We start from the raw sequence: 25,177 nt of genomic DNA on the forward strand, positions 1-25,177 counted from the left end.
CGAATTTACTGTTTGTAAGCAATGTTCATTTAGTAAGCTTAATTTCTTAATTATATGAATTACTTTATATATGTAGGTGTAGTAAGGTACATATATCTTTATTTATATATACAAATGTAGCTACAGTTTAAGCATCTCTGTTTTGTACCATCGTGCCTTTTTCTCGTATAAGAAGAAGCATTGACAAGTGGATATTTCTAAACATTTTAGGTGAAAACAAGGGACGCAATTTACAATTTGGAAAATATTTCCATTTTTGTGTTAAGTAATTACAGTATATTTCAGTTGTGTACAGTATTAGGGGATATTTAAAAATTAAAATGCCTGCAGATCAAATACAGTACTCAGAAAAGTACTTCGATGCCATTTATGAATACAGGTTTGTTTGAATTGCTTAGATCTGTTTATTTTGTGGAGTTTCACCTTTCGTCAATTGAGTGAATTTAAGTAAATATAATAATAATTTAGGCACGTTATTCTTCCGCCGGACTTAACGAAGCTGGTACCAAAGTCTCATTTAATGAGTGAAACTGAATGGCGAAATTTAGGTGTGCAGCAGAGTCCAGGCTGGGTGCACTACATGATTCACGCGCCTGAACCTCATGTGATACTCTTCCGAAGGCCACGTACTGATATTCCAGAAACTGAGACGAATATCAACACCAATAATTCTGTTGCCATAAACAATACAAACAAAGAACAACCTGCAGCACAACAAAAACAGATGAACGCTAACAATAATGTATCAGTACATGGATAATAATGTTTCTGCATAAAGTGGAAATGCTACACAAAACAAGACACCTCGTTCAAAACAAGATGTATAAGATAATTATAATACATTTTTATTTTATTTTTAATTTCAATCGTTTGCGAAAAAATGGAATAATCCATTGAAAATGCATGAACTACTCAGCGTTAGAAATCAAAGAATTATATTTAATTTAATAAATATGTATAACACATCGATCTGTGAATAGACTATATATTGACTTTGTTGAACCCAAAAGAGAAATATTCAAGTAAACATATTTAATATGGAAAAAAAAAATAAAAAAATAAACTTTAGCGTTAAGGTTTTATTACTGCGATGGAATTAAAGATTTTTTATATAAGACAAAACAAAAATTCTAGCTTTTTATTATTATAATGAGAGTATAAGTATTTGGTATTTCTAATCTTTTCTATTCAATAAATGTTTTTTAATTTAGATATTTTTTTCTTTCAGAGTTTTGATTTCATCTGGCCTTATAGTAGCGCCACCTGTCTGAGAAGTTGTCCTAAGCTTTAAACGAAAAGAAAATGTTTTAAGTGTTATATGCTTTCAACACATATCTTATGAGCAAATTTTAAAGATGTTTTTATTTATTTATTTTTTTTTTTTGAAATGTTGGAGAACATTAAAATTCTCTGCAAAATTTATTAAAAATTAAATGGATTGAAAAAATGTAAATAAGATGTCACCCTGGTTTTAGTAAATACCTCCACCTTTGATAATTTCGAACTCGAATATGCTACCAAAATGTGACATTTCGAACAGCAGCCAACTTCGCGGCGCCGGCGGTATGGTGGCAATTGTCAAGATAGAAAAATCGAAATTCTTCCATGTCACAATTCTTGTTCGATTCGTGTTGAAATATTTTTCTTCTGTCCGGGACAAATAAAAAAGAGCAAAAACTGACTCAACTTGCAGAAGCATCCGGGTAAGTAATATGTTAATCATATCCTTAATAATTTTAATTGATAATCGGCGTAGTTTATACGGATTCAACGGCGTAAATATGCGAGAGTTTCTAACATGCTCGTGGTGCCCACGATTTCTTATAAGAAAGTGCCCTAAAATTGTATAGCAATCTAATAAGATTAGAAAGGAATGCAACAAAAGGGAAATGACAAGGATATGTGTGTGTTGTATTAGATATTTTACAATTCCCATACGATTTACCTTATATTTTGTAATACTATAAGCAATTTGAAATGATACGTCATTTGCAGTTTTTTTTTTATATCTACGCAGTATTTTATGTAGCAGTGTGCGTGAATAAAGCAGTGGTTGATCGTGACAGCCCAGCGAATGTGTGCGGAAGTGCGAGACGAGCACATAGCAACAGGGCCCAATTGCTATAGTTTTCTTTGATGTCAATTTATGATGTAAAATTAACTACAGAACAATTTTATTAAGGTGCCCTCTTAATGTGTCCTATAATATAGCTGGTACTCACCAAAATAGGAATACGTGTGATCAGAGAAATGCTTAGCTTTCGCCAAACTTTATGCTTTATGTGTTAAACGATGACTAAAAATACATACAACATTAACCATAGCAGTGTTTCCTTTTTTAATTTCACTAACTTGTGAAATCATTCTGTGCTTTATACGTAAAAAGTTTATTGTGACAATACACAAAGCATATTCCTTTTATTAATAAAACTTTTGAATGAAAAAGTACTGTAATATTTGGTATTTTAGGCAGTTGAGTTCATGGTGTAATGCACACAAATATTTACCGTTATGCAAAAGCGAACATATTATTTTACAAAGTTCACCCTGTGTCAACTAGTGTTTGTTTACATTTTAGCCGCAGAAAGTATGCAAGTAAGAACTATGAATGCTGGTTACTTTTAAAATGTGTGGCGTCGATATTAAATTAAAATGTGTTAAGGAGATAAAGTGCACTACATTATGCATACATTTAATAAAATTAATATAATAATAAAAATAAAATAAAATAAAAAAATTATAAGAAAAAAATAATAATCATAACTCGACAACGTATGTATGTATGCGACTATGTACATAGTATGTGTGTATATTACAGATGCTGCGGTATTCAAATTTCATTTAACCACTTCTAAAATCTTATACAATTGCAACGCATCTTATCTCTTTTCTTTTGAAAACACAATGGCTGACCGATACAAATAATCAATTTAACTAAAGGCATTTGTCAAGTTGTCAATCAAACAATGTAAATCAATGAACCAATGAATTAGTACAAACATATGTACATAGCTAAACTTCCGTGTACATCAATCTATGTACATTAATACAATGCTTAAATAGGTGTCTGATGCCAACAGAGATAATAATGCTTTTGTTTTTCCTGTGCTCCCTTTTTCTAAAGGTTTAAGCATTCTTATCGTTTCAATTATCGCTTGTTATGCACACATATTTGTTTCCACAGAATATATGAAAATAAATGTTTATATAAATAAACAGATTCTATCTGTACTATACTTCAGAATAATTACTGCAGATTTAATAAAAAAAAATCAGTATGTACTATCTGTAGGCAGTACTATCAAAGCAAAAATATCAGAATGCTGCCATTCTATGCTCAGTTCAATAATATTTACGCTAATGTTTACGAATTTACTAAAACCAGTTCTTGTTTTGACTTGCAGTGTTTTTCAGGCTTTATATTTTTGTACATCGAATATTCTTCATATTTAACCTAAGTACTTCAAAAATGTATTCTAAGTGTATAATGTTTGGTATTATCAATGCTTGTATATTTTCTATATACATACATATATGTACATATCTATTTCCTGTCGATTTTTTTATAAAGATTATGGAAAGGCAATTAAAATATCTTCATTTGTTTATTTTCGAAATTTTCTTACTATGTACAAAAATTATAAGAAAGTTAAAAGTTAATAAATATTTATAATCCGTATATGGTTGGATTCTCGAAATAACAGCCCTTGGCTTGATAAAATCCTGGTCAGTTTTCGATAACGTAGAATAGGCTGCTGTGATAATTGTTAAATTACTTCATTTATGCTTAGGATTAGTGATACATTCAGGAATTCGAATTTTTCGGTTAAAAATTTTTGGATTAAAAATTAGATCTTCAATTTTCAATTCCGCTTTTGGTGGTAGAAATAAAATTTAAAATTTTTAATTCTGATTTTGGTAGTAAAAATCTCATAATAAATAAAAAAATAAATTTTTGAAAATAATTGCATTATTTGCCCGTGGTTTGTTGTCATATTAAGTAACAGGCGAGAAAGCTAGCAAGAACCATTTGATGTATTTATGGATGTTTGTACATATACAAATATTGAATTATTAAATATTTTTATTTATTTACATGATATAAATACATATTTCAACATATTTCTATATGCATGTAAACACATATTTAATTTATGTGCAGTACAATGAGTCCAACTTGCTTATCAACAATCATTTTAGTAAGAGTTTAGTATGTTCCGTTGCCATAACGTACCGTTGTTTGGGAAACCTGAACATTGGCATAATAAACAAGTAAAGAGAAAAGGGCAGCCATGTTTATTTCGACCGTACCGTTCCGTTCCATTTCACAAGCATTCCACCTTGACAAATACCAGCGCAGATACGCGGAGTAGGCGAATACAAACACTGAGCTAAAATACACATCGATACAATTTTTTATTGTAGCTGGTTAGTACGGGGTTGGCTGAAACAATTCAAAATATTGTTGTGTGTGTTATTTTCGCTGTCTGTCCACCATCAGCCAATTCTGTACAATTTATGTACAGTTTTGTTTTTGTAGCTTAGCTGCACACATATGTACATGTATTGTTTGCTCATATGTTTGTACAATGGATTTCACTTTGCGTCGTGAAACCTCGGTAAAGTATACCAAAAAGTTTCTATAGATGTCTACATCACAGTGTAGCCACATTTTTAATAATGCAATTCTATGATTTATAAAGCAGACTGGGCTTATAAATGCAGTATTGCGAGGCATCAGTTGATTTTAGAGATATAATCCGGTCAAAATAAGCATTGAAGGTTTATATGCTTAGTATGTATGTATATATTGTATATATAGTATGTATATTATATATTATATTGTCACCTATGATGTTATTATGTCTCGGAAACGGTGGCTTCTGGTAAATAAATTCATAAATTTCTTCAAGATAATTTTATCATCTAAACTTTTTGTTGGAAGTAATTTTTTGCTACAAATTATGGTCTCAATGAAAATCGCAAAAAAAAAATTTAACTTTGATCTCGAGTATTTTTTTCACTTATCAAAACGATATGGAGCTTTATGTAATTCGCGCTTATTTTCTGTCCGAACTAACAGTAGTAAACTCAACCAGTCGGTAAATATAAATAATTTTCAAATTCTTAATTTCAGCAATGTGGGTATAAGGCAACATTTCGTTAAATAATTCAAAGTAGTCTAGGATTTGGCTTTCGCTGACATTAAAACAACTTTTAAAATATTTTTTTTGAAATAATATATGGTATAACGTCATCTAAAATGCAATACAACGTGTCATCAAAAATATCGAATTTGAATTTTTTATTGCTTACGATAAAATTTTTAGCTTCCGCTGTCCAATATAACCAATATATAACCATTTTACTAACAAAACTCAAACATTTGTTTCAATAGGAGTGGTTTCTATTACTTATATCGTTTTTCCTTCGCTCTAAAACAATGTTACGTTGGTTTGCAATTTAGGTGACGATATACATATGTATATGTACATAAGTACCACAAATTTTTGATCAAATAATTTACACTTTGTGCATTATTTCACCCGTAATGGCAGCATTAATACGAGCACTGGTTTCAACGCACCCGAATGGCCTTTGTTTGTGTACAGCCCATGGCCAGATGATTTCGTTTTCGGTTCGTTCGGTGCGAAATCAATTCGTGACTGGCTGCAGCTATGCGACTCAGTGTAGGCTCTGGCTCAAGCTGTTTTAGTTTATGTTTGGCAACAATTGAATAAAGTACCAACAGTTTATTTTTTTGTAATCTGCATGTAGTTTATGTATATGTGTAACGTGAAATCAAACTGCAGCAAAGTGTCTAAGCATTTAGCAAAATAAAATAACTAAAATAAAATATAATGATTTTAAACATTAAAATGTTTTAAAGACGTATTAAGCAACATACAAGTTAACGCTTCGTATACAATGAAAATGGCATTGTAAATTTGAACATACATTTGCAATATGAGCAAGTTATGATGAAAAATCGATAACTCCAAAAAAAACTTTATTGTGTAAGAAAATAAGTTGTTGCAAGACGACAGTAATAAAAACACAACCAAAATGTCTTCGTGAAGCAAGAAAATCAAAAATTCTTTGTTTCACCAACCATATTGAAAGAACTGGACGGTGAAGGAAAATTAAATTCCGCAAACGTAAAACACCAAGAAAATATTTTTTAAAAACAATTGCATTTCGTCACTCGTATTTTTTGCGAAAGTTGAAATTTTTGTGATAACTTTGTAAAAGTACAAATTAGTGGTAGAAAATAACAAAAAAACACAGAGAGCTCTTAGACTAATAATAAACGTAAATTAAATGTTAAGTAACATAAACAACGTTACAATAAGTACCAACAAGTTTTTTTTAGTGCAATAGCGAAATTTTTTCTACACATTTAAATAAAAGCTTAAACTGATACAACATTCCTGCGCAACATAAACCAAAATGGCTGTCAAAATGTAAGCATACTTAAGTGAACAACACTTTATTTACTAATATTACTATATACATACATACGATTTTGTTAGAAGTGCAAAGCTCAAAAATCTTGTTGTCTCCATATCCGCTAGTCTTATTTCTGTAGCTGTATTTCTGCCGAATTTTTTCAAGAAACTTCTCTACATTTTGAAAAATTTGCATAGCAAATTGTAACTTTTAACGGCATATCTATTTGCGACTATTTGTGTATCTGTGTGTTCTACACATGCATATCTATTTTACTCGCTCCGCTGAAATTTGTCTCAATTTGCTATAAAAAAATCGTTAACTCTAGACTTAATAAAAAATCTTCGAAAAAATTTCAATTAAATGAATAAAATAGAAAATGAAGAAGCTCTCCAGCAAAAGTTTCCACAGAATACAGTTTTGTATGCTGGTATTTGTGGGTGAGGTGCGGTGGTGGTGCGACGCGCGCACTCATACTGTAGTTGTATTCATGCATTGGTATTGTATTTGTTCCAGCTGCCAGCGCGTTCACAGCTGAGCTTCAATAACACAACACATAAAACGCAAAGCAGTTAAATATGTATTTGTTTAGTGGCAGCAAATAGAAATTATTTCATAGCTTATAAAAGTTTGCAATTTTTCGTCAAGTCAAAACATCTGTGGCCTGCTTTCTTGCTAAATAATTCCTATATTGCCATGGCCCACAAGTATCGCTGGCATAGCTACAGTTTACTTTAGGTTCTCAGACTGTAGATGAATTTTGAATTTTTGTTTTCCAAAATTGTTATTTGCTTGAAGCTTTCTTAAATGTTTTTTTTTTATATAATTGGCAGTTGAATTTCGAGCAACGTACTGACATCTACAAGCTTTGACTTTGTGCAAGCAAATTTTATTCAAGGTGACTTTCGTATGTTTCGAAAATTTTGCAAATTTGCGGGTAGAAACCGTACCATTTTGTTGAATAACTTTAAATTGTCGTCAAAAGCAAAAATATTTTCAGAATTTCGTAAAATACAAATTCCTTTTTGTACGCCGTTTTTTTTACATTTCTTGCAGGTTAATAAATAATGACAATTTGCTCATTCTTTTTCAAAATTCACTTCCACTTGTTTCACGAAAAGGCACTACTACCAGTGCAAAGCGCAACTGCTGTTAATCTCATTATGTTCCGCACCAACAACAGCCCCAATATACAGTCCGTTTACCATTTTGTTCGCGCTCTGTATTTCTTTGTTTAATTTACTTTTCAAATAGTTTCTTACCAGCTGTTTCAGTTGCCTTCCGCTTCCACCCGTTGCTGTTTTCATCATGTATAGCACCCCATCTATAAACTGTAATTTTTTTAATGTTATATAGAAATTTTGTTTTCGTTGTCTTTGTTTATATTTATTTCATTATAGTAGGTATATTCGCGTGCGCTACTTAAGCATACACATTCACATTCACAGTCAAAGCATAAAATCTAAAATATACAAAAGTTTAAAAAAAGCGTATTCAAAATTCGTATTGTATTAGAATTGCGTCAGCCAATCTCTAAACACAGACGTTTGTATATGCAGTACACCTACGTACATACATACATAGCTGTTATTTCTACATATCTACAAGCACATAAACATGTACCTACACACCCTTAAGTTTGTTCACAGAACTTTTCATTTTGTTAGATTTAGCTTTAAGCTCTTTACTCGAGTTGGGCGAAAAAAGTGTGGTTAGGTTGGTTTTTTATGATTTTATATGCGTAATTTATATTTTTGATAAGCGACTTTTCGCCAGACCTACTATGTACTTACTTACATACATACTTATGTATGTTTGTTAAGCAAATATGTGAGTAATACCCACTGCTGTAACGTTGTAATATGCCATAAGTTTGACCCATATTACACGCGATTGAAAACTTCGGTTGTGATAACCGAATAATACTTAAATATGTTAACAAACTTGGTCACGAGTTTGTGCACGCGTCGCTTTATAAAGTGCTGCTATGTCTCGTGTGTATTTCGATTAATACTACAATTTCGAAGGTTATTTCGAAATATTTTTTTTTTTTAACTTGATAATAGATGTTTGTTTACCTGCCGTAAATACTGAAGTTTATGTCTTTAATACCGTAATTTACTTTATATTTATGTTATTCATATATTATACATTTGTATGTATGTATATGCACCATTTTTGTTATAATTTTTATTAGCCTTTATAATTCATTTTTCACCTTTTAGATTTCTGTTTTGCTCTACTCTTCATGTGTATTAATGTTATTTCATATTTTGTTATGCATTTTTGTTTGTTTACCAATTTGCTGCATTTGCATTTGCCAAGTGTCATAACAAAATAAATTTGTGTACGCTAAATATTTCGCAAGACGACGATAAAGCCATTTTATTGCCTTTGCGTTTTTCATTCTGAATCTTGAAGGTTATACGAAGCCATAGCAGCGACGGCTAAACGTATAAGATACATTTTGAGGCCTAATAAAAATGCATATAAAGTTATATCTAAAGCGTATAAGATAAATTTGAATGCACAATAAAAATGCACAAAAATTAATCTGTAAATAAATTTGAAATAAAAGAAAGTATTATTCCATCTACATGCATTATATATGTATGTGCATATACCATCTCTATACCAACATTATTTATATTTCAACTCAGCTCTTACGAGCTAAAAGTCGTCTAACTTTCATTATTCACAAATAAATTTTGTTTATTGTTTATAAACATGTTGCGCGCACATGCTTCATGTGTATAAACAAATAAACGCTACACAAAATAATGCCTTGGTTGCAACTTGAGTTGAACATAGTCTACATCCTTTAAATTATTTGTAAACATACAGGAATATATACAAATATAGCAACGTATTTGTTTACTCAAACAGGCTAGCAGTTGCGCTGCAATTGCTTTTAACTTTTAGCCCTGCACCTGCAGTGCCGAAGAAAGGAAGCCAATTACGCGCTGCATAAGTAAATAAATCAGCCTTGGCAACAGACATAAAACCAGGCGTCGCCATTACTTATTTATAACTTGCTTCAGTCGCGAACATTTTTGTGGTAATTAAATATTTTCCATTTTCTAAGTCACAAATAGTTACCACAGACATTTTTTGGTTGATCACTCCACTGCTGTTTATGGCGAAATGCAATGCCGCTGCTCACAAGTGTCTCATCACTATTGCTATGTAGAGATTTTCAAGTGTTTGAAATAGTTATGTAATTTTAACACATTATTGTGTAAATAGCAATATTGGTGGCGACACAGCGTCAAACAATGGCCAGCAGTGTACAGCAGTTGCCACTAATAAATTTGTACTGTTGTGTTTGTTTGCACAAATAAGTGAAATTTTCGTATAATGGACTGCCGATCCCGGTTGAGTCGCTATGCGCGTTACTGAAAATTTACGTATTTAACTGCAAAATAACTTTAACTTCATATTTCATCAGTTCGGACATTGCTTACCTACAACATTCCTGCTGCTGCTTTATGTGTGTAATATTTATATACATACATACATACATATGTACATAATGTACTTGAAAAAGAAATCCAACATTTATAAATGTTGCTAGCTACATCGCATTTTTGCTTGCAAGCGTGTGTAGTTGCAAGCAACTGATTTTGTGAAATTGCCTGCAGCTGGCAGGGTCATACGATTCGACATGTTTCTGCGACAATTCATATTTCACACAGCCGTCATTTTGCATAAGTCAAGTGGAGTGTGCAGCAGCAGCAGTTGTCACTCGAAGCGCTTTTGATGTTGCTCACTGCTATTTTTTTTTTAATATTTTTGCCAAACGGTATACGACACCACAGTCGCCTGGCAAGTCGAGTGGAAAGCAACGCTACGACGCCTGCTGTTGTCAAGTATATCTACTGGCATATGCCACACAAAGGAGTTAGAATAAATTATTATATGGTACCTTTAGAAAAATCGATCACATTGTGCATTCATTGACCCATTCGTGCGCATAAATATCGACACAATATGCATGTTGAAAGTCTAAAAATAAAATCTATATAAGGCTTAGCAATGACACTGTCAGCTTGAAATTTGTTTTTGGTATTTTTTTTGTATTGATTTCGGTTTTGCTACTTTTACGTCGTAGCTTATATTGTATGCAGTTTCAACCCCTAGTTGAAGCTCTGGCTATTTTAATGATTTTTCTACCCATAACTTGTTTTATTTAACACACCTTTGCATTAAATATAGAGATAATTAAAGCCGTTAAACAAAAACTGTTTAACAAAAGCCGTCGGACGGTTTTGTCGCTGACGTGTGCACCAATGTACTTATTCGACATTCAATCGTATGTAAGTGTCAACCCTCTTTTGACACGCGTCTACCTTTTTATTCGTGTAGGTTGCACCCTTTTGATGGAATCCTGCCAAGCGCAGTGCCCGTGCTGTTGGTGGTAAATTTTTTAATTAAAAATCACTGACTCACAGCAGCGTCTACCGAGTTAACTGCTTATGCAACAACGAAAAAAGTTGTGCAATGTAGTTTTGTAGCATTTTTTCAGAGACTCCCTTTTCCTTTTTTAGTTTCCTTAATATTTTTTTACCGAAATTTTGATACCTGATCAGCCGATTTGTAAATCTATAAAAAGTGCCATCACAAGTACTTACATATATACGGCAATCACTGGTGATAACACATCGGCAGTTATGACATCTGATCAGCTGATTTATAAATCTAGAAAAAGTACCATTATATTCGGCAATCACTTGTGTTCGCAAACCACTCCGCAATTATTTGTCAATATTTATTGCGTTCGGTAATGATGACAAGTCGTTTCAGTTGTTTACCAAATGCAGCGCTGACTTCAATTATATCCGCTTTGTCAACACTGATATAAGTATCTTTGCTTTATCTATCATTTCATTTTGCGTAATTCGTTAATTTGACCTTGAAGCTTTGACTTTGCGTATGCTAACTGCAGTCGAATTTATTTTATGCACTCGTCTTCAAAATGTTCTGCGTTAAACGTTATATAGTATAACTGTTAGATTGGTATAGTAAAATTTAGCAATAAACTGTGTAAATATTTGCCTAGCTAATTGAAGTGATTGCAATAAAATAAAAAAATAAGTTGATAAAATGTACTCAAACTTATGCCTAGCTGATATGTTACTGGTCAAGAAGTACATTGGTTTATTTGGCGAGCGCAAAATTAAAAATAAATATGCTGTAAATGAAATTTCATTAAAATATTTCTTGCTTACATTTGTGTAAATATAATTTTATTATCTTGCGATTTTTCCAATTGTTGCATCACGTGTACTAGAGTTTTTGTTTGTCTAACAAAATAGGCAAAGTCGTTCAACATTATTTACACTTGCCTCCCTCAATTCCGTTCCTGGCTATTGCTTACTCAATGAAGTGTTAGGTGCACATGCGCGATAATTTAATTAATTTAATTGTTAATTCCATACGGTCGGTCGCAGAAGGCTAACAAACGTACACACACAAGTACCATATACTATATGAGCGTATTTTTAGCCCAGACGACTGACTGAAGGTGCTTCTACGCGTTAAGTACCTATGGTTAGCGGCAGTGTATGCTCTTGTAAGCGGAATTGTAAGCGTTCGCACAGTGCAAAATCCCTGCCTGGCAAATATGCAGTTTATTTTTAATTATGCACAACTAGTGAGACCGTTTCTTTTATAAATACATATGTATGTACGAGCAAATAAAGTCGGGTACAATTACGCTCTTTATTTGTTTGGCTTTGAGTCCAGCTGATTGTTTAGTGTGTAATTCATGACCGTTTTAATTTGCGCTAACTAAATGGCTGAATATACAATTTAAATCATATATTTATATACTAGAAGGTTGCATAATTAATATGTTTGTTTCGAAACGAATTTGGCATTGTGTGTTGATTAAAAACATATGGTTGTCTTAACATTGTGTGAGTTTCGAAATTAGGGCATTGGAATTTCAAATGAATATATTCGTTTTCATTTTGAATCGAATTCTTTATGCAATGACTTGAGTTTTCTCAATGCATAATTCTAAGTACAGTTGAACTTTCTTAACTCGAATCACCATAATTCACAAAAATACTTCGATTTAGAGAGACTTCGAGTTATGGCAGGAAATTTGTATTAAATTTGACTTCTATTGCAAATTCAAGAGTTCGAGTTATAGAGAACTTCGACTTATGGAAGTTCATGAAAAGCAATATGTGTCAGAGATTTATACCGCAAAAAGTGTTCATGGAAAAATTCCAGTCAGAAACTTACGTATGTATTTAAAATACCCAACATTTATGTATGTGAAATTATGAATCACGGTGGTAGGCGTTTAAATGTCCGCCCATATTGAGTGATTTTTTGGCAGAAACATATTTTTATTGTTAATACGCACCCGCCTTTATTGTTGTTTTTTAGTTTGTGACGTCAAACAAACTGCTTTTCTTTGAGTTTATTAGTTGTTTTACTCTCTCGCAACAACAATTTTTCATACTTATAGCTTTTATGATTACAACTACGTATCACCTTTATCGCTATCATATTATATTGTGCTGTTTATTTAACAAGCGCTTGTTAAATAACAAACAAGCAAAAAAGAACTAAGTTTATCAAGTACACGAAGCATTGACGTGCTAACACAACTTATTAATTTGTAGTGAAAGCATCTGTCGGACAAGCAAAACATTCAATATGCGACTCGACTAGACAGTCTGGCAGTGCAAAGATTAAATTATGTAAGTTTCGCTGCTATTAACGTACTTTTTTATACCCTAAACAGGGATGTTATCGATTATTATCGATCTGAAATTTCCCACACATTATTGCCTTCTCAAGCAGCTACTCATTTGTGAGAACCGACAATATTGGACCACTATAGCATATAGTAGCTGCACTACAAAGTGATTGTTCAAAATCAAGTACTTGTATGGGAAACTGTTTTATTTGACGAGTTATCTGCATGAAATTTGGCACAGATTATTGTCCAAAGCAACGCTATAAACTCCGAACCAACTGTTCAGTTCGGGCCAGTTTTAAGTAGAGCTGTCATACAAACTGCTCGTTTAAAATCTAATTTTGTATGAAAACTTTTTATTGGTGAAGGGTATTACAGCTTCGTTGCCATTTAAGTTAACATTTTTTCTTGTTTTGTTATTGCATATAACATTGGATCGATTTTTCAGGGTTGCATTCTACAGTGGCCCTACTGCTCATTTGATTTTAGAGTAGTGTCTATAATAATTAAAATAACTGACGAAAGTTCTACTGCCTTCAAGTGTCGGTCAGACTATGTATTTCAACCTAATCCGCCAATCAACTCAGGTAACAACGTCTACTTTGAACAAAGAACAACTGTGGTGTTGCGGTTGTCTGCGCTGACACATTATCGCTTGGCGAGCTCAGCACGATGATAAACATAGCAGCCATATATCCTCAAATACTTTATGTATTTTGAAACAGAAAAGCGTTTTTTTTACACATTGTATCGTTTGCCTCTGGAAATTACTACCCTTAATGAGGGGTTGATTTTGTTAACGAATTTCTTTTTTTTATTGTGCTGCTTTTCACAAATATTTATACACTTGGGGAGCTGTGAACGGCTTGCGTCTGACAAATTAATTTATTGGCTGCTTATCTGGTGTCAAAATTTTTTGCTCATATGTATGTTTGTATGGATATCGTTTGTTGAACTTCTCGCTGACGCAGGCGTTGAGACGCTTTGCTTAATGTTTTTATTTTTGTTAATATAATTTTAAAATGAAATGTAGAGCCCCTGAAAATATTTAAAAATTCTCAGTTTCTAAATAAAATTGCTTAAAATAACGTTTCATTTTTTGAATACAAAACTCATTCCTTTTCAACCTGTGTGTATTGACCTTCAAACGCAGAAAAATGTTAAAACATTCGTAAACCACAAAACCAAAAACAAAAAAATGCTTTTATTGTTAGCGAAAATACTAGAAAGCTGCCAAAAAAAAAACGGTAACAGCAAAGCGCGTACACTGGTTTAAAGTCAAAGTCACGAACACCAAAATGTAAAAAGGCGAAACGAGCAAGAGTATCAATTGTTGTTTTTCTTCATCCACTGATCGTTGCCATTAGCATGACTTGCAATTTGTACGCATAAGTGCGGAATACGAACGGTAAACAATTATTAATATATAATTATTTTATAATTTAAAGCTTAATTTTGTATTGCTACTATTCTTTAGGCTTAGATCAGTGCTACGTTTTGTAGTAGGACAGCGACTTTTCCTATATTAAACAAAAAATTTCTCTTTTTTGTATCGAATATGCAATTGACTTTGCTGTTTATGCATTTGCTTTTATTTTCTTGCCTTATTTAACCACGGAAAAGAGCGCGCGTGCGACTCAACATTTGTTAGTTTCGGTCATACATAACCTCGACTTCCGAATATGGCCATCCTACACACATCGTGTGCTAAAGAGGCAATTGAAATTGTCAATAATATACAATAATTCCCGCTCTGCCATGAAAATATGACGAAAACACAGTGTCAGTCAGTGTCTGTTTTCGCTTTCGTCAATAAACACTTGTGCAATTGTTGTTGTTGTTGGCTAGAGTTAGCTAGATTTTAGTCAATTGTAAGTAACACAGAGCTTTTATTTTATAATTTCTTCTACTGTATTTCGTATTGTCCGCAAAAAAAGAAAATCATAAAATTTCTTATTCGATTTTTGGTTCGTTGAGTTAGCATTTGTATAGACCGTGAAAAAACTCGACGTGAGCTTGTTTTCTTCATATTTTTTGGAAAGCCTTCCTAAGCAGCTTTGTAAGCTTTACGTAAATCTATAAAATATTGCTGCCTTTCGCACTGTTCTCCAAATTTTTGGAGCTGCTTTTAGCGCTTGTAGAAATTCACACATCACGTCATGCTATAAATAGAAAAAAGTTGGCCGTTAGACAAAGCTAAAAAAAAATATTGGCTTATTTGTCTGTTTGAGGAATAGCTAAATATTGGCGTTATCTTGTCGTCGTTTTTGCGCCAAATTAACAGTTTGTATATATAAATATATGTATGTACGCGCATATTTGTTGTATGATCTTTGTTATAGAAATTCATTTCGCGCTTCATTATATGCAATATTTTCTTCGTACCTTTGTTTTTTGTTTGGAGTAACGGCATCCCAAACATAAAGGTAGCGGAAGAGTGTAGTTTTGAGACAAAATTTTAGTCTTTTTTACTTTTATGCATTGCTTTTCTGTCATTCTCTGCAAGTATACTTATATCTCTCGACCGGTTTACTCAATTTTTGCAAATTCATTGTGCTCGGTTCTTCTGCTTTACCAGCTGAATTACAGTTTGCAAGTTATCGCCCTGAATTTTCGTTCACTCTCTGTATTTCTTCTTCGTTGTGGCAGTAATTTTCCATTAGGTGTCGAATAACTCGAGCATATGTACACGAGTATATTTTTAGAATGCTTATAGCTGTCTCGACAGGTTTACTCACCTTCTGCTTTGTGAGCTGAATTAAAGTTTGCAAGTTATCGCCCTGAGTTTTCGTTTTCTCTTTATATTTCTTCTTCGTTTCTTCGTTATGCTTGGGCGTACACTAATTTCTCTCGACCGGTTTACTCAGTTTTTGCAAATCCATTTTGCTCGTTTCTTCAGCTTTACTAGCTGAGTTAAAGTTTGCAAGTTATCGCCCTGAATTTTCGTTTTCTCTTTATATTTCTTCCACGTTATGCTTGGGCCAGTAATTTTCCATTAAGTTAAGACGTCGAATAACTCGAGCATACGTATGTGCACGAGTACTTTTATTTAGAGGTTATCTTTTTTAAAACAAATTTTAGGTTTTGGGTCCGAAACCTTGCCCTTTATATGCTTAGTATATGTATTCGCGTTAGTGAGCTAGCATGCTGAAATATTATTTGACAAGTATCAAAAATCTTGGAACCTATTACAGTAAGTTGATAGTTTACAAATGACATTGAAATTAGAATACAGCTTTCTAAAAAAATTAATCTTATTGGACCACTTTAAGATATATTTGTCATACAAGCTGTTTGATTTTTTTGTGGAAAACTTGTTACTTGGTAAGTTATTTTCACGAAATTCGAAAGTATTATTATAACCAAAGCAACTCTACAAACTCCGAACAAGTTTTTCAGGGTATTTCAACTTAGTATGTTCCTGAAATGTATTATAGCTTCGGTGCAATCGAAATTAACGTTTTTTAACTATTTTTTTTAGCTATTTTTTTTAGTTTTTTTTTAGTTTTTTTTTTTAGTTTTTATTATTTCTTTCGCATTTAAATTTGTTTTGCTGTCATAACTGCGTCATGCGACCTTGAAGGTCAGGTTGTTTATTCGTGAGTTGTATTTGCTTACGACTTCTTCTCGCTCAATTAAGATTCTTTTAATCATAGCTATTTTTGTTTGTGCCTAATTATGGCGGAAGCTCAAAATATTGTGGCGGTGATTGGACAGCATAATTGGAAAACACAACCGTGATTCAATATTTATTTCAATTGAATTACTACGTGACGTGCTGCTTGTTGCAGTCAGCTGATACATAATGTTTTTTGTAGTGTGTCGGAAACTCTATTAAAATGGCCTGATCAGTTATTATGCGCTTAGCCAATTACAAATTATAATTTAAATGTGCCGGTAGTGGTGTTAACCGATTTGAATGGCATTTAAATGCAGGCCGCCCTTCTAGCATTGCTGTTTAACCTTTGCTTTCAAAGTCACTGTACTCGGTGTGCTGGTTGTTGCACTCGCGTTGGTCATAAGCAAAGGTCGGTCGGTCTCGTTTTTGTTTTTCTTGGTCATTTGCTAATTTTACTTAAATAAATTTGATGTGTGTTTAACGAGAACATGTTGGGATTTTAAATGTTGTGCATTTGTTTATAATTACTTACGTACATATGTATGTATGTATGTACGTACATACATTTTTTGGCTTCAAAAACACCTGTGCACACTCCATTTTTAGCCTGTTTTGACTGTATCAATTTTAATTGCTGTCAAGGCTTTTAAAAAAATTATTTACTTATTGCGTTTTGCGAAAATTATTTTTGAAATGCCGTTAAAAATATTTAAATCGATTTTAATTTGTTGATAAGCGCTTTGTGAACGTTCAGGGCGGCCATAATTATTTAAATAACACTCGCATATTTTATTTATTCAAAACTCGTGCTTTTGTCCCTAAGGCGAATTTAAGTGCAAACTTCCACACGTTCATGTAGTAAGCTCTTTGCGACTCGAAGCATACCTTTCCACTGGCTAATAGACGACAGTCGGGTCTACGTAACCGGAACGGACCCGGATTTTTTATCCGGTCAAGGGGTGTCAACTTGGCAGAATTCTGTCGCAACAACAACAACAACTGGCTAATATAAAGTAACCAGTTTCCGCATCGCTTTGATATGAATTTATTATTTTATTAGTATTGTGAAAAGCTTTGCTATGAATTCTGAATTTTATATTTCATTGTTAATTTAATACAAAATTTAAATATAGGTTTTAATATACCTACTTATATGCATATGTAGATTGGAGTAGTCAATGTCATTTACAGTCAAATGTAAGTTTTGTAAAACAACTGGTTTTTAAGGTGACCATATCTACATTCTTGCTCATCAATACCATAGCAAAAAGTCGTCCACGAATATTTGCGGCTTCTTTAAAACTATTTATATCTTATTATAAATATTCCTTCAATTGACTCTGATTCATTTCCTATACTATTTCATACATATAGTATTTATGATTGGCTTTTACTAGCCGCTTTTAACATAGACCATCCACTTTATTTGTTTGTCTGCAAGTGTAAACCACGCATAAATTACAAATTTTATGATTCAATCAATTTCTGTTATGCTTATATTTAATTGAATATGAGGTATTGAGAAATCTCACTTCGCTGACGTTTATACGCATATATGTACATGTTTACTATATACATACATATACATATGTAATTATATATAGCTACAAGCAACTACGTCCATACAATTGCAATTGTACGTGCCTTCATTTGCATTTCATGATTTATATTTTCTCCTAGTATTTACACAATTGGTCTTCTTACGCAGTTTGTTGTGTTTTTTTTTTGTATACAAACGCTTATATTGCTTATACAACAAGTTTGGATAGCAGGAAAAAAAAACGCTAACTTCGGTTGGATCGGAGCAATAATAATCTTCATAAATAATACCTTTTTTCATACAAGTTGAATTTGATTGGTCAGTTTGTATGACAGCTATATGCTATAGTGCTCCGATCTGAACACTATGTTCGGAGATTGTAGCGCTGTCTTAAACATAAATCCATGCCAAATTTCATGAAGATATCTCGTCTAATAAAAAAGTTTTCCATACAACAAGTTGAATTTGATTGGTCAGTTTGCATGACAGCTATATGCTATAATGCTCCGATCTGAACATTATGTTCGGAGATTGTAGCGCTGTCTTAAACATAAATCCATGCCAAATTTCATGAAGATATCTCGTCTAATAAAAAAGTTTTCCATACAAGAAATTGATTTCGATTGGGCAGTTTGTATGACAGCTATATGCTATAGTGCTCCGATCTGAACATTATGTTCGGAAATTGTAGTGATGCATTGCATAATAATGGAAGCCAAATTTCATGAAGATATCTCGTCTAATAAAAAAGTTTTCCATACAAGAAGTTGATTTCGATCGACCAGTTTGTATGACAGCTATATGCTATAGTACTCCGATGTGTACAATAAGTTCGGGAATTGTAGTGTTGTATTGTATAATAATGAAAGCCAAATTTCATGAAGATATCTCGTCTAATAAAAAAGTTTTCCATACAAGAAATTGATTTCGATTGGTCAGCTTGTATGACAGCTATATGCTATAGCGGAGCGATATCGGTTATTCCGGCAAATGAGCAGCTACTTGAAGAGAAAAAGGCGTGTGCAAAATTTCAGATCGATATCCCAAAAACTGAGGGACTAGTTAGAGTATATATAGAAGGATAGACCCTGTACAGGGTATAAAAAACAGGGAATAAAAGCTGAAAACTTATAAATATTTCATGTTTGATGAACGCACTGTTTCACTAACGCTGTGCTACCACAAATTATTTTGCTGCTACATATGTATAGTGCATCACTGCTCAGCATTTGCGGCTCAATACACTACGTGCCACAATGGGGAAGCGTGTTAGGCACGTACGCACAACACGATATACATATTTATATGCATGCAGTATGTATATATCTAAGTATGTCGAGTTTCTAAGTGCATGCGGGTATGCAAACGCTCCAGATAGCACTTAACATCTCATTCAACGCCACAATTATCAACTGTGGCCTGCTGCCTGTCGAGCGCTGATGCTGTGCTATGCTACACTTTGCCACAACATCCGTTAGATAAATTATAGCGTGTGATTGAATGCTGCTGGTGTGCATACCATCATATCAAAGTACTATTTTCAATTATAAACATAGCGTTTTTTGTATGCATCTGCGGTGTAATTTATTTTTATGAAAACAAACATGTACATACGTCTTTTGCTGGTGGCATCTGTTGCCTAACAGCACACCATGTAAATGTACAATAAATCCACGCCTGGTGCTCTTTACAACTTTGAACCTTGTCACCAGCGCATTGTGGCTATTTCTGCTTTATATATTTCCAATTTCGTCGTCGGTTTGTTGCGTTGATTTTTTTATTTTTCATTTAATTGATTGTTGATTGAATTTTTCTAATTTTTCTGTGTGCCTCAGTGCTATTTGCTGGGTTGGAATCTGTTATATTTGCATACTCTTTTAAAATATGAAATATACTATTTTAAAATCTGACATATGAAAAACGATTTTATTTTTGAAAATATCTGTACAACATACACACATACTTGTCACACCCTCAGCTGGCAATGTCATTGCCATGGCTTGCATATCCTTGAGTAGAGCATAGTTTGTAAACAAATAACATATGACAACCTTAGCGTTTATTTTTGGTGTTTTATTAAATGTTGACAAATAGAACAACAGCGAAATAAATATTCAGGGTCACCACAAAAAAACAAGAAAATAAAAATAAAAAAAGAAAAAAGAATTTCGTAAAATCATTAAGTTAAAGAAAATAAGAATTTGAAACACCAAAGGCGTTAGCAAGTGTCTAATTTAACATATCATTTTTTGAGTTTGTTTACCTTTATGAATCTAAATCGCCTTTAGAGTTAATATTATTTAAATTTTTAAATTATGTTGTTAATTTTTACAACTTATTTAGGCATTTTATGCAGTTTTAATTTTTTTTTAATTTTAAATGTCTGTCCATACTTCATTATCACTTTAAAAAAATATATAATTTTTAATATTATTTTTTATTTTTTTTTTAATATTAATTTTTTGTTCATACTTCATTATTACCAAAAAAAGAAATTTATAATTTTTAATATTAATTTAATTTTTTTTAATTTAACTGTCTATGCATACTTCATTATCACCTTAAAACAATATATAATTTTTAATATTAATTTTCTTTTTTTTAATTTTTAATATTAATTTAATTTTTTTTTAATTTAACTGTCTATACATACTTCATTATCACCTTAAAACAATATATAATTTTTAATATTAATTTTTTTTTTTAATTTTTAATATTTTTTTTTTTAATTTTAATTGTCTATCCATACTTCGTTACCACCTTAAAACAATATATAATTTTTAATATTAATTTTCTTTTTTTTTAATTATAATTTTCTGCTCATACTTCACTATTGCCATAATTTACTTTAAGAATTTCATAATTTTATTTTAAAACATTTTTATTTTTAATTATAATCAAATATTATAACCATACAATCAAACATTAATTTTTAAACATTTTCCAATAAAATATGCACCTTTTATTTATATGTAAATATAACTATAATATAAACAATAAACATACTTCTTTCCAGCTTTAATAATATTGTGCACTATATTGTTACAATCCCATTGATTTTTTTAGAAATGTTACTAAATTATTTTCTCTTCAATCATTTCCCTCCCAAACAGAACGTAAGTTTTCTAGATAAAAAGGATATACAAGTATTTAAAGAGAGAGAGAGAGAGAAGCTAGTGACTACGAGTCTTCTCTGACGCATATTTTTCTAAAATTCTGTACAAGAATCGAAGCTATTCAAGTACATAAATTGTGTTTTCAACACACACATACGCATAAATTATTAATAAATAAAATCAAGTTAAGAAAGCGCAAGTGTTTATTATCGTAAAAAAGCTGCGAAGCTCACATAATAAACCTAATCGTGCTTTTTTGTATCTACTTTAATTCTGTACAAAGTATTTAATATTTACTTTGGCAATATTTTATTAAAGGGACACTATTTTTATTTAAGATAATTTCAAAAATCTTTGAGGGTTTTGTTTGTTTGTTGCTTGCAAATTGTCTATTTTCCTCCATCTAAAAAATAGAGGAAAGGAATTGTACGAAGGTCCTTTGTACGCAAGAGTAGTACAGCAGCAGCAGCATTTTGATCGTTCGCAGTAACTGTTCTCAGTGCTCGCAACCGCTACACTACTGTCACTGTGACCGGTGTGTACGACACAAGTAGCAAGCAATAAATTTTATTTTCGGTCGGTAAGAATAACTAAATTGTGCAGTTTTGCATTCAATTGCAAAGGTAAAAACCACATTATCACCACCTATCAGCAAAAGAGAGAGCGGAGCGAACGCGGAAGTTCCAATTCGTTTAATTTTTTTTACGAAAAGTGGTTTTTGTGGCGCATTTTAGTTTCTTACTTTTGGTTCTTTTCTTTGGAGAATTTGTATTGTTGCAAGCAAGCGAATTATTTTCGTCTGTGAAGTGTGAAAATTCGAGAGAGAGAAATTTTTAAGCTATAGATTGAGAGAACCCATTCATAGAGAAGACGAGAAATCGCTTTTGTGGTGCTTCTCGTTGATATCGTCATATTCACCTACCACAGAAAAGGTAGTGTAAGCTTAAAAAATCAATCCAAATCAAATTCTCCACTTGTGGCTGAAAATAAAATCAAACAAATTTTTTTTGTTGGCCTATTACCAAAAAAACAACCAACGACATAAGCAATAGCCAAGAGACGAAGGCTAAAAAGAGACGCGCATTTTTGAGCATTGCAATTTTACAAAATCCAAAACATTTGTAACGTTAATTTCAATCTCTTAAACAAAACAAACAAATTCAATTCATAAAACTAGGTACTAGGCCAGCCCTCACAATGTCTGTCCCTGTACGCTACTCTGCTGCCGCCAATTACGCCGTCGTTGATAGTGGTTTGTCAAATACTCTACAACAAGAAGAGCAATACCACCAACACCAACAGCAACAACAACATCAACAGCAGTTGTATTGCCAATTTGTCGCTAACGCCAACGCCAACGCCAACGCTAACGTCAACAACGTCAATTTCAGTTTGGGCGAGTGCAATAACTTCGTGAACGGCAATATAAACGGCTTTGACGTGCAGCAGCAGTTGATGCAGCAGCGGTCATCGATGTCGTCGTCGGTTTCGCCAATAACTGGATTACCCGCCAACATCAACATTAACATCAACAACAACAACATCAATCATCACCATCATCATCATCAGATTTCACCCTTAAACATGGACAATATGAATATCAATAATATTGATGTCCTGCAAGAGGAGGAAGAGGATCATCAGTTGCATTACCATCAGCATCATTTCGATAATCAGTCGGCATGCGAGCAATCGGAATTGCCGTTAAACAGCATGATGGGCGGCGAGACAGTGGCGGAAGCTATGAACTCAACGATGTTGGCGGCAGCAGTAGCGAATGGTAGCGGTATTGCAGCAATGCATACTGTGGATGTAGATGTGGATGAGTGGAGGATGTCTGACGAGGGCCGGTATGGGACACCGGGTGCTGCTGGCTTGGAATATCAAAAGTATGAGCTAGAACAACAACAACAACAAACACCTGCTAACATGATGAACAACCCATTGGAGTCTTCGTTAATGGACAATGAGAATAGGAATATGAAGATGAACAACAATAATGCCAATAAAACTGGCAACAACAGCAGCAGTAGCAACAGCGATGCCAATAGCGCCAATGATGCCCCAAATTCGCCTAAGAAGGAGAATGAATTAGTCGGTTTGTCATCCGAAGAACTGTATCGTATGTTGAACGAATACAATGTGCTGCAGGATAAATACCATACTGTATTGCTGATGCCGAGAGAATCCAAGGTAAGCTGACAGCAAGACAACACACACTGCTGTATTATAATTCTAATTTCACCTATAACCAAAAATGTTATATTTTATGACTTTATTTTGTTTGCTTGCAGCGTGAAGTGACGGCTGGTGGACGTGATGGCTCCGCGTATGTTTTACGTTGCCTTAAAATGTGGTACGAGCTGCCCTCCGATGTGCTATTCTCAGCAATGAGCCTTGTGGATCGCTTCCTTGATCGCATGGCTGTGAAGCCGAAGCATATGGCCTGCATGAGTGTTGCCTCATTTCACTTGGCTATTAGGCAGCTAGGACTAAAACCAATACCCGCGGACGAATTAGTGACTATTTCACAGGTAAGATGGCGCAAAGTAAGCAACACGTAAAGTTTTACATTATTTATACAAAATCAAAGTAGTTCGTTTTATTGGTAATTAAAAATTAATGTAAAAAGCAAAACGATATAGAACAACTTTTAGGTTATGTTAGATTTGTTCTTCATTTCAAGGCATAATTTGTGAATAAATATGAGGAGTGGCTTCATTTTGTAGCTTAAAAACTAATCGCATCCTTTCATTCTATTTTGTTTAGTGTGGTTGCACTGCTGGCGATTTAGAGCGTATGGCTGGTGTTATCGCCAATAAATTGGGTGTACAAATGGGCACCACCCCGGTCACTGCCGTTACCATCCTGCGCGTTTTTTATGCCCTTTTCCGTAATTTGGCAAAGGAGGTATGCGATGAATTCTATGAATTCTATCAACGTATGATCAAGTTGGAAGACTTAGAAAATCGTTTGGAGAATTTGCTATGCGATGTCAAGACTACAGTTATAGCACCATCAACATTGGCATTAATACTGATGTGTCTACATTTGGATTTCCATATTAAGGCGTCCTATAAACGCGAACGGCCCGAATTAAAACCCGTATTCGAGTATATACTTTTCCTGCAGCAATATTTGCGGGTGAGTTACTATGCGTTTATGTCTGCAAATATTTAAAAAAAAAATCAAATATAGCAAATTCCTGCATAAATGTGCTATGTGTATTTACTAATTTAAGAAAAATATTTCAGATTCCCGATCGCGTATTCAGCTGTGGCTTTTCCATTGTTGCTGAGATCCTGTCTCACTACAACGGTCAAAACAAGCAGCCTTACAAGCAACGCTTGGTTTGGAAATTGTCCAGCCGCACATTGAAAGTATTGCGTCCAACCAATCGTTTTTCAACCGATCTACCCACCATCGATGAAGGCCAAGTGAATGTCATGGATGAAGGCTGTCGTTCAAGGTGAGTTTTGACACTAATTACACATTTTTTTTTTGCTTTTGTGTCAAAAATTCGTAATTAGATCAAAGAAAATAATGTCAATGTACAAAATATCTTTGAAAGTGTTTTTGTTGCTAATGCCAAATAACCGAAGTAATTTTTGTTCTGAAATGTGTCAAATTTGCGTTTTGTTGCTAATAAATAGTTTAGGGCGGCGATTTTTTTTACTTAAATTATACATAATGCTTAACCAAAGTAATTTTTGTGCTAAAATATCTCAATTGATTAC

At 32.9% G+C, this 25,177-nt stretch overlaps 2 protein-coding genes across 3 annotated transcripts in view; both read left to right on the forward strand.

The window, feature by feature from the left end:
- Window positions 1–177: 177 nt before the first annotated feature.
- LOC126754990 (cyclin-dependent kinases regulatory subunit) lies at window positions 178–984 on the forward strand. Its single transcript, XM_050467233.1, has 2 exons — window positions 178–379; window positions 469–984. The coding sequence occupies exons 1-2, from the start codon at window positions 321–323 to the stop codon at window positions 758–760; spliced, it is 351 nt and encodes a 116-aa protein (XP_050323190.1). The 5' UTR covers window positions 178–320; the 3' UTR covers window positions 761–984.
- Window positions 985–1,587: 603 nt separating this feature from the next.
- LOC126754765 (cyclin G) overlaps window positions 1,588–25,177 on the forward strand; it is a 31,180-nt gene continuing 7,590 nt past the window's right edge. The window contains exons 1-5 of one of the 2 annotated variants that reach the window (XM_050466872.1): window positions 1,588–1,703; window positions 22,618–23,633; window positions 23,735–23,974; window positions 24,210–24,584; window positions 24,695–24,909. In XM_050466872.1, coding sequence (XP_050322829.1) covers window positions 22,638–23,633; window positions 23,735–23,974; window positions 24,210–24,584; window positions 24,695–24,909 — 1,826 coding nt within the window. In that variant the 5' untranslated portion in view covers window positions 1,588–1,703; window positions 22,618–22,637. Of the gene's footprint in view, window positions 1,704–5,717; window positions 6,465–22,617; window positions 23,634–23,734; window positions 23,975–24,209; window positions 24,585–24,694; window positions 24,910–25,177 lie in introns of those variants that run through there. The other variant, XM_050466881.1, reaches the window with a different exon arrangement.

This window comes from Bactrocera neohumeralis, chromosome 2, assembly GCF_024586455.1.
Source record: "Bactrocera neohumeralis isolate Rockhampton chromosome 2, APGP_CSIRO_Bneo_wtdbg2-racon-allhic-juicebox.fasta_v2, whole genome shotgun sequence".
Taxonomy (NCBI): Eukaryota; Metazoa; Arthropoda; class Insecta; order Diptera; family Tephritidae; genus Bactrocera; species Bactrocera neohumeralis.

Coding starts and splice junctions, on each gene's coding strand:
- LOC126754990 (XM_050467233.1), top strand. CDS start 321: ATGCCTGCAGATCAAATACAGTACTCAGAAAAGTACTTCGATGCCATT. Junction 380..468: donor GATGCCATTTATGAATACAG/GTTTGTTTGAAT, acceptor ATAATAATTTAG/GCACGTTATTCTTCCGCCGG.